The 14,217-nt window shown below is 39.0% G+C and overlaps 2 protein-coding genes across 2 annotated transcripts in view; one reads left to right on the top strand and one right to left on the bottom strand.

The window, feature by feature from the left end:
• Positions 1 to 14,217, bottom strand: part of C7H6orf52 (chromosome 7 C6orf52 homolog) — a 170,463-nt gene that overhangs the window by 36,254 nt on the left and 119,992 nt on the right. The gene's annotated exons all lie outside the window — the stretch shown is intronic.
• The window catches only part of LOC119540089 (N-acetyllactosaminide beta-1,6-N-acetylglucosaminyl-transferase-like), a 63,189-nt gene that overhangs the window by 35,756 nt on the left and 13,216 nt on the right, over positions 1 to 14,217 (top strand). Inside the window, exon 2 of the mRNA XM_037844107.1 lies at positions 2,708 to 2,800. Coding sequence (XP_037700035.1) covers positions 2,708 to 2,800 — 93 coding nt within the window. The remainder of the gene's footprint in view (positions 1 to 2,707; positions 2,801 to 14,217) is intronic.

Here is a 14,217-nt window from a genome sequence, read left to right as displayed (position 1 = left end):
CAAAGAAGGAGGAAATATTCAGTATCTGGTTTCCCTGACGGTTTTTCTTAGAGGATTGATACATCTTGTTTTTCTACCTGGCAGGTGCACCTGTCAGCCTTTCACTGGCTGGTGTAAGAAGGTGTGGCCTGTGGCTCTCCTCCCCCAGGCTTTGGGGTCTGGTTCCAGAAAGGCAGGTGGTAGAGCTGGGCCCCCCCCCCCCTTTCCTCTTGGGAAGCTGTGCCCCCTCCAGAGAGGTCATCTGCATATCCATAAGTTCTTTGTTTCTCTGACCCTGCTGATCAAAGTGTTTTGATTTTAAAGTGGTTGAGGCTGTCTTTACTGCAAAGTGCTGCAGGCTGAAAATGGCTGAGGTTTTCTCCACAGAGAGAGAAAGGGACAGAAAAGCTCCCAGGTTCACCCATCAGCTGGAGACAGCACCCGATCCTCTGGACTCCCCTTCCCAAGAGAGTCCCCCGACTCTCCCAAGGTCAGTTGTCACCAAAAGCCTCTGTCTGCTTGTTGAGGATTCGCTGTCTGTATTGAGCAGTTAACATTAAAACCCCAGTTGGAGCTGGGCTGAGAAAGTGCTGTTCTCCAGCAACACAAGGCTTCCACAGGGGAGGGGCTCTCGGCTCTCATCACAGGTCCGCAGTTTTACTTACAGATTTTATGCTGCGATCTTAGGAATTCCTCTCAATTCAGGTTGGTTGATGAGTGGACAGTCACGTTTGTCTCCCCGCAGTTATTCCAGGTTTATTTACTAGTTTTTTGGTCATTTATGGATTGTTCCGGGGGGACTAACAGTCTTCCACTCCTCTCTATGCTGCCATCTTAGCTCTTCTCGGGAAATTTTTTTTTTTTACTTAGTATGTGTCTTAGTTTCCTATTTGCTGCTCTAACAAAATACCAACAATTTAGCAACTTAAACATTATAAATGTAGTATCAGACAGAAATCTGACCCAGATCTCCATGGGCTGACATCAAGGCATGGGCTTCTGTAGGCTCTGCGTGGGATCTGCGTAGGATTTGTTTACTTGCCTTTAACAGCTTCTAGAAAGCTCATGGCCCCTTTTCTCCATCTTCAAAGCCACTAACAGTGGGTTGAGTCCTTCTCATGTTGACCTCTTCTTTTGCCTCCCTCTTCCACTTTTAAAGATACCTATAGCTACATTGGGCCCCCAGATATTCCAAGATAAACTCCCTATCTTAAGGTCAGCTAATTTAGTAGCCTAAATGCTCTTTTGCCATGTAATGTAACATATTCATAAATTCTAGGGATTAGGATAGAGATATCTTTGTGGGGGTGGTGGGTGCATTTTTCTGCCTACCAGAGCCTATCTTACAATATTTAAGAAGCATCTTCTAAGAAAGAATTGTTATTTGTGTGTAGATATCATTTGCATAGTGCCATGCATCAAAATTATGTCCAGCATACATTGCTCACTGGTACAAAATGCTGCAGCTATGTTGAAGCAAAATATTTCTCTTTTAGTTGCATTTAAATTGAATCCCATTGTTGTCTTTTTCCAGTCATGATTTTTACATTATTATCTTGAGGTATAACTACCCTATATCATTGGGCACTTTCATCTTTGTGGCTTCTTCAGAAACTGAGATGGAGAAGGTTGAAAGAGCTTGCTACCACAGTGCTTCTCAACCTGGGTGATTTTGCTGCCCCCCCCCCTTTCCCCTCATACCATGTCCCCACCCCCACCAGGAACATTTAGCAACATACAAAGACATTTTTTATTGTCACAACTGGGTGGTAGAGTTTTTGCTACTGGCATCTAGCAGGTAGAGGCTAGTGATGCTGCTAAACAGCCTACAATGCACAGGATATGCCCCCACAATAAAGAATTGTCAGCCCAAAGTGTCAATAGTGCTGAAGTTGAGAAACCTGGGCTTAGCAAGCTGGCAACCTAAAGTCCCTTTTTTTTTTTTTTTTTTTTTTTAATTTAAGGCTATATTTGAAGGTTAATTATATAATTGGTAAGCAACATTTTGGTCTTTTTGGTCAAAAGAACAACTGGAGAAAACAGAAGAAGATAGGTGGATCAGTGCACACCAATCTTTGTAGGAAAAATTCAAAGCTCAAGAATTCCATGTCTTCTTTAACTCCTTGTCCCCAGTGGTCATTGCCAGGACTGAACAATACAAGATGCTCAATATGTGTTTAAACAAAAAGGGTAGTATATTAATGGATTTGTTCATGAGCTCCTTGTGGTGGGAAGGAGCTGTTTTCCTTTTGTATACGTGATGTCGCAACATGATGTAAGAGAAACCACAGAATCTTACTCTCTTTATTAGTTCTAAGGACATAGACACTTCATGTCCATTTCCTGAGTTCTTGCTAAACTATAGGGTATTAGAAGTGTGCCCTACTTTTTATCCTCCTGGTAGCCCTAAAATTTGTAATACTAGGTCAATGAGTTGTAGACCAGAAATCTCAACATTCTCATCTGTATTATGGTTTCACACTATGGTATTTCTTAAAACTTTAACAGTCTTGAGCACACGCTATGAAAGACTCAGATCAGAAGATTCCTTTTACTCATGGCAAGACTAGGTCCATAATCATCAAATATTCACATCACAAGCCTTGGGGGTTTTACTTATGACCAAAAAAAAAAAAAAAACGTGTTGTGAAATATAATGTATTGAAAGAAAATAAGCATGACTTGGGGCCTCTTGGTTTCATTTCTCTTTTTCTTATCAACATTGCAGATGTCCCCGGCTCCATGCCAAATGCATCCTGGACCGGAAACCTCAGAGCTATAAAGTGGATTGACATGGAAGATAAGCACGGAGGCTGCCACGGTGAGGCCTTCAGGTCACGCTTTTAGGACATATTGCTTTTGTTGGTGTACGGATGAAGGTAGTTATGGAATACAGGGCTTGTTCTCTTGAAGACAGAGCTGTTCATATATTGGGACCAATCTGTTAGTTTTTAAATAGAGAAGCCAAGGCTTCAAGACATAGTCATTGAAGTCTTTGAAATTTAAATTTGAACATCTCACAGACATTCTCTAGCTCATAGTTTCCTGTGGAGATGTACAGGTGAGTATAAATTATTCTTCTTTCTGTTCTGTTTCAGAGTACAGGTGTTAGGAAAGTGGTGAGGATCAAAAGTGAGGTCATGTTCTCACCACTGAGCGAGTTGAACTCCCATCTGTCACATCAGTTTCTGTTCCCTCCAGAAACAAACCCTGTTCTCTTCACAATAGCAAGTCTAGGCAGTGGGAAAGCTGTAGGTGATGGTTGACTAGCAAAAGAGGTTTCACCCCCAAATGGACAAGAACTAGAAACCCCAAGTGTTTTTCATTTTTGTAGACCTTTATGAAGAAGGATTTTTATCAGTTATGGCATGCATTCCATTCAGAATATTGCCTGGTACATAGTGGACATGGGATATTTATTCACTGAATAGGTGAATAAGTGCATTAATGAATGAGTGAATGTGGAGTTTTGGCCTTTCTCCCATGGAAACAAGGCGTTACCTCCATTCTTCCTCCCAATCTATGGCTTCATTCATTAGTCCATCTTATCTACATTTAATGTTTCAGATGAAAACTTCAACATTACTCCTTCTCTACAAATCTCCATTACGTTCAACCTCCTCATCTCTCTCTCTTGATAGTTCCCTTCCACTGTAGAGGGCAACAGCCTCACATCACTGTAGAAAAATTCCAATCTGCTCTTAAGCATATTTATATCTTTACTTTAATCAGCCCACATGCCCATCATGGCCTGCCCTCCTAGCAGAAGGAGAATGACGGAAAGGAGGTTGCTTTGCACTTTGCTCTTCTGGGTCGTCTTTAGAAAATCAACCACCACTGTCAATCAGGTTCCCAATATTTGGGATGTGCTGTCTTCACTAGATCTTCCACCAGCCATCATCCTCTAGAACAACTTCAGTTATCCTCATCCTTGGATTTGCTTTTCCACCTCCTCTCCAGCCATAAAACTTGAGGACTTCAACATCCACAAGAGTGCCCATGGGATGCATATATTACCTTGTAGTTCTAGCCCTCCCCTCCATAGTAAGCTACTGATCTACTGTGCATCGGCCACACACAAGGAGGGCTTGACCCTGAGTCTCCTTGTCATTACCTGTAATCAAGCCCTACCTCAGTAGAAAAGTTATAGCCTAGTTTAGCTTGCATTTTTGTTGGAAACTTTATTAATCACATCACAGGTGGGGGCAATGAAAGTAGGCTCTAGACAGGAACCTAGTGTACAAATCCTGGAGAACTCAATCCCCTCTCAGACAAGTGTCTCATTTTTCTTTCTTAGTACCTGGAATGCCAATGAATATTTGAGAAACTCATATGGTCCAGGGTATAAAAATTGTTTAGACCCCAAAATCCATGTATAGGGAAAAGAAAGGCAAAATCCAGAGGAGGTGGAACATTGCATAGCAAACCAGGGGGTCAGTAATACAATCTGGATCCTTTTCCCTTGTCTGTGGGTAATAGGACTTGTTCTAAACCCATATCTATATCCCTTTTGTAAGCCTTCTCAGCATGCAGAATCCCAGAGCACCATTTTATTTTTGTGATGTTGGGCTTTGATCTCCCATCTCTGATTACAATCTTTCTCACTTCCAGTGGTTTCCTACACCAACTTAGAAGCCCCAAGAGGGCTAGGATTTTTGAACATTTTGTTCACTGCTATGTATTTTAAATTGGGATTTTCAAATGTTCAGCTTTTCAAGCTCCCTTCTTCTACTAGTTGTCTTCTGAGGACTCTGTCTCCAGCCTGATCAGCCATTCCATGCTGTCCACACCAACAGTGTAGGCTCCTTTGCCATTTTGACCCTACAAGGCTGATTCCTAAGCTTAATCATTGCCACAGTCTACTTTTTAAAAAAGCTTTTATTGTAGTAATGCATATATAACACAAAATTTCCTATCTTCACCAGTTTCAAATGTACAATTCAGTGGTATTAATTGTATTTACAATTATTGCACTGCCGTCACCAACATTCATTACCCAACACTTTTTATAACCTTAAACAGAAACTCTGTAACCCTTAAGCCATAACTCCCTGTTCCCTTCACCCACTGGCCCCTGGTAAATTGTAATCTACTTTCTGTCTCTGTGTACTTACCTATTTTAGGTATTTTATAGAAGTGAGATCATACAATATTTGTATCTATGTGTCTGGCTAATTTTCTTCAACATGATGTCTTCAAGGTTCAGCCATGTTGTTTGTTGTATGTATCAGGACTTCATTCCTTTTAATGGCTGAATAATATTCCACTGACTGTATCTACTGCAATTTATCCTTTCATCTGTTGATTGGGCACTTAAGTTGCTTCCAACTTTTGGCCATTGTGAATAACGCCGTTATGAACACTGGGTGTACAAATATCTGTTTGAGTCCCTGCTTTCATTTCTCTTGGGTATATACCTCAAGTGGAATTGCTGGGTCTTACAGTAATTCTCTGAGGAACTACCAAACTGTCTTCCATGGTGGTTGCACCATTTCACATTTCCAGCAACAATCTCACTGCATCTTCACCAACACTTGTTTTCTGTTTATTTATTAATACCCATTCTAGTGGGTATGAAATGATATCTCATTGTGGTTTTGGTTTGCATTTCCCGAATGGTAATAATGATGCTGAGCATCTTTTCATGTGCTTTTTGGCCATTTGTATCTCTCCTTTGGAGAAATGTCTATTCAAGTCCTTTGCCCATTTTCAAAGTGAGTTGAATTTTTGTGTTTGCATCGGAGCAGTTCTTTATATATTCTGCACACTGAGCCCTTACCAGTATATGGTTAGCAGTTATTTTTTCCCATTCTGTTGGTTGTCTTCTCACTTTCTTGTTAATGTCCTTTGCACAAAAGTTTTGAATTTTGATGAAGTCCATTTTTATCTATTTTTTTCTTTTGTTACTCATGCTTTTGCTATACCATCTAAAAAATCACCACCCAATCTAAAGTTATGAAGGATTCCCTCTTTGTTTCTTCTTCTAAGAGTTTTATGGTTTTAGCTTTTATGTGTAGGCCTTTCATCCCTTTGGAGCTAATTTTTGTATATGATGTAAGTGTCCAACTTCATTCTATTGCATGTGGATATCCAGTTTTCCCAGCACCATTTGTCAAATAGACCATTTTTTCCCCAATGTATGTATTTGGCATACTTGTCAAAATCAGTTGGATACAATTATGAGTTTATTTCTTAAGTTTATTCCATTGGTTTTATAGGTCTACCTTTATGCCAGTACCATGCTGTTTTGATTACTGTAGGTTTGTATTGAGTTTTGAAAATGGGAAGTGTTGTTGTTCTTTTTAAATATTAATTTGGCTATTCAGGGCCCCTATGATTCTATATGAATTTGAGGATCAACTTTTCCATTTCTACCAAAAATACTACTGGGATTGTGTTGAACCAGTAGATTATTTTGGGTATTATTGACATCTTACCAATAATAAGTCTTTCTATCCTTGAATATAGGATGTTTTGCAATTTATTTAAGTTTATTGTTTTATTCACCAGTGTGTTATAGTTTTCAGTGTATAATCCTTTGCCTCTTTGGTTAAATTTATTCCTAGATATTTTATTCTTTTAGGTGCTATTGTGAATGGAATTGCTTTTTTAATTTCCATTTTGGTTTGTTCTTTGCTGGCATACAGAAATAACTGATTTTTGTGTGTTATCTTGTAGCCTGCAACTTTGTTGAATTCCATTTCTTAGCTCTAGAAATCTTCTTATGGATTCTTTGCAATTTTCTATATAAAGGATCATGAATAGAGATAGTTTTACTTCTTTCCAATTTGGAGGCTTTCCAATTTCCCTTTTCTTGCCAATAAAATTTTGAAAAGTGTGAAAGTGGGCATCCTTGTCTTGTACCTGACCTCAGAGGGAAGACTTGAGTCTTTCACTAAGTATATTATATGTGGGTTTTTCATACATGCCTTTTATCTTGTTGAGGAAGTTATCATCTGTTCCAGTTTGCTAATGCTACCATTATGCAAAATACCAGAAATGGACTGGCTTTTATAAAGGGGGTTTATTTGGTTGCAGAGTGCAGTCTTGAGGCCATAAAAGTGTCCAAGCTAAGGCGTCAACAATAGGGTACCTTCACAGAAGAATGGCCAATGGCATTTGGAACACCTCTGCTGTCTGAGAAGGCATGAGGCTGGTGTCTTCTTCCTTTGCTCCCAGGTTGTGTTTCAAAGTGGCTTTCATACCAGGACATTTTTCTCTAGGCATCTAGGGGTATTCTTTTAGTTTCTTCCAGGTGAACTCTGGAGTAGCAAAAGTCTTCAAAATGGCTGTCTTCAAAATGTCTCTCATGGCTGCAGCCAACGTCAGTGGTCCACAACTCCAGGCATCTCTGAGCTAAGCCAGCTAGTGTCTGTGCCAGTGCTTTTAAAGGACTCCAGTGATTAAATAAAGACCCATGCTGGATGGGGGGGGGGGGGGCACACCTCCATGGAAATAATTCAGTCAGGTTATCACCTACAGTTGGGTGGGTCACATCTCCATGGAAACAACTTAATCTAAATATTCCAACCTAATCAACACTAATACGTCTGCCCACAAGATTTCATTAAAAAACACAGCATTTTGGGGGACATATTATATCTAAACCAGCACATCATCTGTTCCTGCTTTTCTGCATGTTTTTACCAAGAAGCATTGCTGGATTTTGTTTAATGCCTTTTCTGCATCAGTTGAGATGGACTGTGATTTTCCCCCCTTCATTCTGTTAATAAAATCAGCTACTGTAATACACCACATTTGTTGAACCACTCTTGACTAACTGGGATAAATCCCACCTTGTCATGATGTAAAATCCTTTTACTACGCTGTTGGATTTGATTTACTGGTATTTTGTTGAGGATTTTTGCATCTGTATTCATAAGGAAAATGATTTGTAGTGTTTTTTTTCTTGTGATGTCTTTATCTGGCTTTCCTATCATAGTAATGCTAGTTTTATAGAATGAAAGAAGAAGAGTTCCTTCCTTTTTAATTTTTGAAAGATTTTTAGAAAGATTGGTGCTAATTCTTCTTGAGTGTTTGGTAGAATTCACTAGTAAAGCATCTTGTCTTGGGGTTTTCTTTGTTGGGAAGTTTTGATTATTGATTCAATGTCTTTCCTGTTATAGGTCTGTTGACATCTTCTTGAGCCATTTTAGGTAATTTATGTGGTTCTAGGAATTTGTCCATTTTCTCAAGATTATCTAATTTGTTGGCATGCAATTGTTTATTATATCTCTCAAAATCCTTTAATTTTGCAAGATAATTAATGTCCCACTTTTACTCAGGATTTTAGTTATATGCATCTTTTTTCTTTCTCAGTCTAGCTAAAGGTTTGTCAATTTTATTGATCTTTTCAGGGAACCAACTTTTGGTTTCATTTTCTATTCTCACTATATTTATCTCCACTCATTAATCTTTATTATTTCCTTCCTTTTACTAACTTTAGATTTGTCTTCTTTTTCTAGTTTCTCAAGATATGAAGTTAGGTTAATAAATTTCCCTCTGAGCACCACCTTTACTGCAACCCATAGATTTTAGTATGTTGTATTTCTCTTTTCATTTATCTATGAATTTTCTGATATCCCTTGTTATTTCTTCTTTGACCCATTGGTTATTTAAGAGTGTGTTGTTTAATTTCCACATGTTTGTGAATTTTCCAGTTATCCTTGTGTTACTGATTTCTACTTTCATTCCATTGTGATTGGAGACAATACATTGGATGATTTCAATATTTTTTAATTTATTAACTTTTTTGTGGCTTAACAGATGGTCTATCCTGAAGAATGATCCATGTGTACTTGAAAAGAATGTGTATTCTGCTTTTGTTGGGTGGAATGTTCTGTGTGCATCTGTTAGATCTAGTTTGTTTATAGTATTGTTCAAGTTCTCTGTTCCCTTATTGAGCTTCTGTCTTGATGTTCTCTCCATTATTGAAAGTGATGTGTTATTACTGAAACTGATTGTAGATCTGTCTCGTCTCCCTTCAGTTTTGGCAATGCTTGCTTCATGTATTTTAGGACTCAGTGATTAGGTACACATGTTTATAATCATTATGTTTTCTTGGTGGTATAACCCTTTTATTAATATATAGTGTTTCCTTCTTTGCTCCACATAGCAAATTTTGACTTAAAGTCTAATTTGTCTGATATTAGTATAGCCACTCAGCTCTGTTTTGCTTACTGTTTTCATGGAATATTTTTTTCTGTCCTTTTTATGTTCAATATATATGCATTTTAGGGCCTAGTTGAGTCTTTTGAAAGCAACGTATAGTTGGATTGTGGTCTTTTTATCCATCCTGCCAATCTGAGTTTTTTGCTTGCTTAGTTTGATTAAAGACTTTAATCCATTAACACTGAGAGTAATTACTGATAAGGCAGGACTTCAGCCATTTTGTCATTTGTTTCTTATCATCTTTATTATCTTTTTTGTTACTCATTTCTTCCATTGTTGCCTTCTTTTGTATATAGTTTAATCCTCTGTGCTGAAGAAGTTTCATTCCTTTCTCATTATTTTTCCTGTTTTATATTTTAGATATTTTCTTGTGGTTGCCACGGGCTTAAATTTAACATCCCAAATCTAAAACGATCTAATTTCAGTAGATAAGAACTTAACTTCAATAGCATACACAATCTCAGCTCTTATACACCCTCTGTACCTCCTTGTTCCAGTTTGCTAAAGCTGCCAAAATGCAAAATATCAGAAATGGATTGGCTTTTACAATGGGGGTTTATTAGTTGACAAATTCACAGCCATGAAAATGTCCAAATTAAGGTTTCAAGAGGTAGAAACCTTCTCTGAGGAAAGGCTAATGGCATCCAGGGTTCCTCTGTCACATGGGAAGACACATGGTGATGTCTGCTGGTCCTTCTCTCCCGGCTTCTGGCTTCAAAATGGCTTTCTCCAAACTGTCTCTGGGTGTTTTCTCTCTAAGCATCTCTGAGGCAAACTCTGGATTTCACCTCTTAGTTTTGCATCTCCAAACATCTTTCTGTCTGCATCTCCAGGCATCTCTGAGCTCTCTTCAAAATGTCTCTGCTTCTTATCTTCTCATATGGGAAGCCAGTAAGCTAATTAAGACCCACCTTGAATGGGCGGGGTCACATCTCCATGGAAACAACTTCATTAAAAGGTCCCACCCCCAAAAGGTCTGCCACCACAAGACTGGATTAAAAGAACATGGCATTTTGTGGGGTACATAACAGATTCAAACCAGCACATCCCTCTTTTTCTTTTTACCTCTTCATATGTTATGTGCCCAATAACATAGAAATAAGGATTATTTCTTATGCAATTGTAATATGGATCTTTTGTAACATATAAAAATAGAATTACACACTGAGAATGCAATCACACTGGCATCTGCATTCACCCAGTTACCTTTATTGGTGGTCTTTATTTCTTCCTATGGCTCTGAGCTACTGTCTAGTGTCCTCTCCTTTCAACTTTAAGAACTCTCTTAAGCATTTCTTATAGGGCAGATCCTGTGTTGACGAATTCCCTCAATTTTTGTTGTCTGGGAATGTCTTAACCTATCCCTCACTTTTTTTTTTAAATTTAATAAATTTTATTTTTTTAATTAAATTGTTTTATTGAAATACATTCACACACCATACAATCAACCATGATATACAATCCACTGTCCACAGTATGATAACATAGTTCTGCGTTCATCACCACAATCTATCTCTGAACATTTTCCTTACATCAGAAAGAACCAGAACAAGAATAAAAAATAAAAGTGAAAAAAGAACACCCAAATCATCCCCCCATCCCACCCCATTTGTCCTTTAGTTTTTATCCCCATTTTTCTACTCATCCATACACTAGATAAAGGGGGTGTGATCCACAAGGTCTTCACAATCACACCGTCACCCCTTGTAATCTGCATTATTATATAATTGTCTTCAGGAGTCCAGACTGCTGGGTTGGAGTTTGCTAGTATCAGGTATTTACTTATAGCTCTTCCAATACATTAAAACCTAAGAGGTGTTATCTATATAGTGCATAAGAATGTCCACCAGAGTGACCACTCGACTCCATTTGAAATCTCTCAGCCGCTGAAATGATTTCGTCTCATTTTGCATCCCCCTTTTGGTCAAGAAGATACAGTCCCATGATGCTGGGTCCACATTCATCCCCGGGAGTCATATTCTGCATTGCCAGGGAGATTTACACCCCTGGGAGTCGGGTCCCACGTAGTGGGGAGGGCAGCAAGTTCACCTGTCGAGATGGCTCAGTTAGAGAGAGAGAGGGCCACATCTGAGCAACAAAGAGGTACTCAGGGGGAGACTCTTAGGCACCATTACATGCAAGTTTAGACTCTCCTTTGCAGTAACGAGCTTCATAAGGGCAAGTCCCATGCTCGAGGGCTCAGCACATCAAACCGCCAGTCCCAATGTTTGTGACAAGATCAACACCAGTCCAGGTGAGGATGTCCAACACATCCGCACCTTCCCCCAGATCCTCGGGGCTGGGGAGGGGGAGGCTGTACATATATTTTTTATTATTTGCCCAAATTACTCTGGGATGTGTCACTATTTCACTCCAGCCTATACTAACCTACCGTATCTCACTTCCTATTCAATGTTCCATGAAATTGTGGTGTTTGAACAAATCGACTGTAGAGTTGTACCATTTAGAAAATTTAGATCCTGTACCAAATAGATATCTCTTCCCTTGGTCTCATATGGAAGTTGAAGTTTTAAAACACAATCAGTTTCAACCTTTACCCTTTGGCCTGGCTTGTCCTGGTCTTAACCAGACCTGCTTCATTCATATCACTAATTGAAGGCTGGGCTCTTTTTCAGTTTTTTTTTTTTTTTTTTGACAGTGGCTGTATGCACTAATACTGACATTCATATATGCTGAGCTCTAGCTCTGAGTTTCAGGTGTCTCAGAGATATGCATTGTTCCAGAGACCAATCAGGTTATACGCTAGGGGATCAGCATCTCAAAGTTTAGAGATAGGCATTACAATTCAGGGATAGAGTTAACTGCTGTAAGAGCTTACAATCTAGGGACTATTACAATTATTATGTCCACATTAGGCTATGTTCTAAGATTCAATTCTGAGTTTACACATTGTAGTTAGTGCATATTGGTGAGGCATTAATGTGTTTGCCTTTATTTCTGGTGTACTTTACTCAAATACTGTGTACATGATCCATTCACCTCATTGTGTGTCTCACAGCTTCACTATTTCTTGTAGTTGCTCAATGTTCCACTGTGTGCGTACACCACAGTCCACCACTCCATTCTTCAGTCAATGTACCCTTAGGTCATCTGCACCCTTTGCAAATAGTGATTACTGCCTCCATGAACACCAGTTTGCAAATGTTCATTCATGTCTCTGCTCTCAGATCTTCAAATGACATACACCATAATGAGGTTGCAGGATCTTTTGGTCCCCACATACTTAACTTTTTGTGGAACAACCACACTGAGCTTCAGAAAGTCTACACCATTCTACCTGCTCATCAACAGGTAGATAGGTACATCCCTCTCACCATGTTTTCTCCAACACTTTTACTCCTATATATATATTTTCCTACAATTTTATACAGTTATACTCACATACCATACATTTATCCACAGTGTACAATCAGTTGTTCATGGTATCATCATAAAGTTGTACATTTATCACCACAGTCATGCTGATCTCTTGATTATGGACTTCTAGTCTCCAAACTGTGAGCTGATAAATTCCTGTTTAAGACAACCCACTGCATGGTATTTGTCATAGCAGCCTGGAAAACTAAGACAGGGGACCATCTCCATATTCCAAATGGAAAGTTGGTATGGAGGGAGATGACATCAGTTGTCGCTTCTAGGAAATAGGCAGTGTTCTGGCCTAAGCATTGTTTCCCAAACTGTGATCTCTGAACACCGGAGTTACGAGAAAGACATGAAAAAGATGTGCCACTGTGTTAGTTTTAAGCTGTAGGTACCCCAAAAACATTAGTTAAACCTAATCCATTTCTGTGGGTGTGAATCCATTGTAAGTAGGCTCTTTTGGTGAGGCTGCTTCAGTTAAGGTGTGGCCCAGCTCAGTCAGGATGGGTCTTTATTCCTATTACTGGAGTTCTTTAAAGAGAATGAAATTCAGACAGAGAGGCACAGAAAAGAAGCTGAAATTCAACAGAACCCAGAAGAGAAGGAAGAGAACAGGAGATGCCACCATGTGACAAGCTAAAGACCAAGAATTGCTGATCCAAGAATGCCGCAGGCATCGGGGAGGAAACATTGCCTTGAGGATGCCTTGATTTGAACTTTGGCCCAGCCTCAAACCATGAGTGAATAAATTCCCACTATTTATCCTGACCCATTTCATGGTATCTGCTTGAGCAGCCTAGGAAAATAAAACAACCAACAAAAAAGAGGGTGGTGGTTCTGTGGCCTAATAAATTCAAGAAATACTGTCATCTCTCCCCATGTTATCCTATGAAACTTTAAGAACTCTCTCAAGCATTTCTTTTAGGGTAGATCCTGTGTTGATGAATTCCCTCAACTTTTGTTGTCTGGGAATGTCTTAACCTATCCCTCACTTTTTTTTTTTTTTTTAATTTAATAAATTTTATTTTGAAATAAATTCAAATTTACAGGAACAGTTGCAAAAACAGTAGAAACCCCATACATAGAACTCCAGCATACCCCGACCCCCTCCCCCGATACCCTGATCCACCACCTTTAACATCCTGTCACACCACCATTTTCTTTTCCTCCCTCTCTCCCTCCCTATCATCCATCATCTTATTGTTCTGTCCTCTGAACAAGCTGCACATATCTTTGAACAAACAATATAATTCACATATACCTTTCCCATGGACAAGAACATTCTTTTATGCAATCCCATTAAGCGCTGCTTAGAAGTTCAAGAAATTCAACATTGATACAAAGCTTACATTCTCTATTTCCTTTTTTTGTGTATATGTGTGTCCCGTCTGTATACCTTTGAGTCTCCTCTCCTCCATCCTCAGATCCTATCCAGGATCATCCTTGGCATTTAGTTGTCATCTATTTAGACTTTTTTTTTTCAATTGTGGAAACATATATACAGCCTAACTCTTCCCATTCCAACCCCTCCCTAGCATTCCATTAGTGGGATTAATCACATTTAGAATGTTGCAATACTATCCATTTCTAGAAGTTTCCCTTCACCCCAAACAGAAACCCTACACTCATTCTTAACTCTCCATTGCCCCTTTCCCCACTTCTCATAACCCCTACTCTACTTTTCAT

This window comes from Choloepus didactylus, chromosome 7, assembly GCF_015220235.1.
Source record: "Choloepus didactylus isolate mChoDid1 chromosome 7, mChoDid1.pri, whole genome shotgun sequence".
NCBI classification, from domain to species: Eukaryota; Metazoa; Chordata; class Mammalia; order Pilosa; family Megalonychidae; genus Choloepus; species Choloepus didactylus.
The sequence above is the reverse complement of the archived record's forward strand: the minus strand, read 5'-3'. Positions and strand labels throughout refer to the sequence as shown.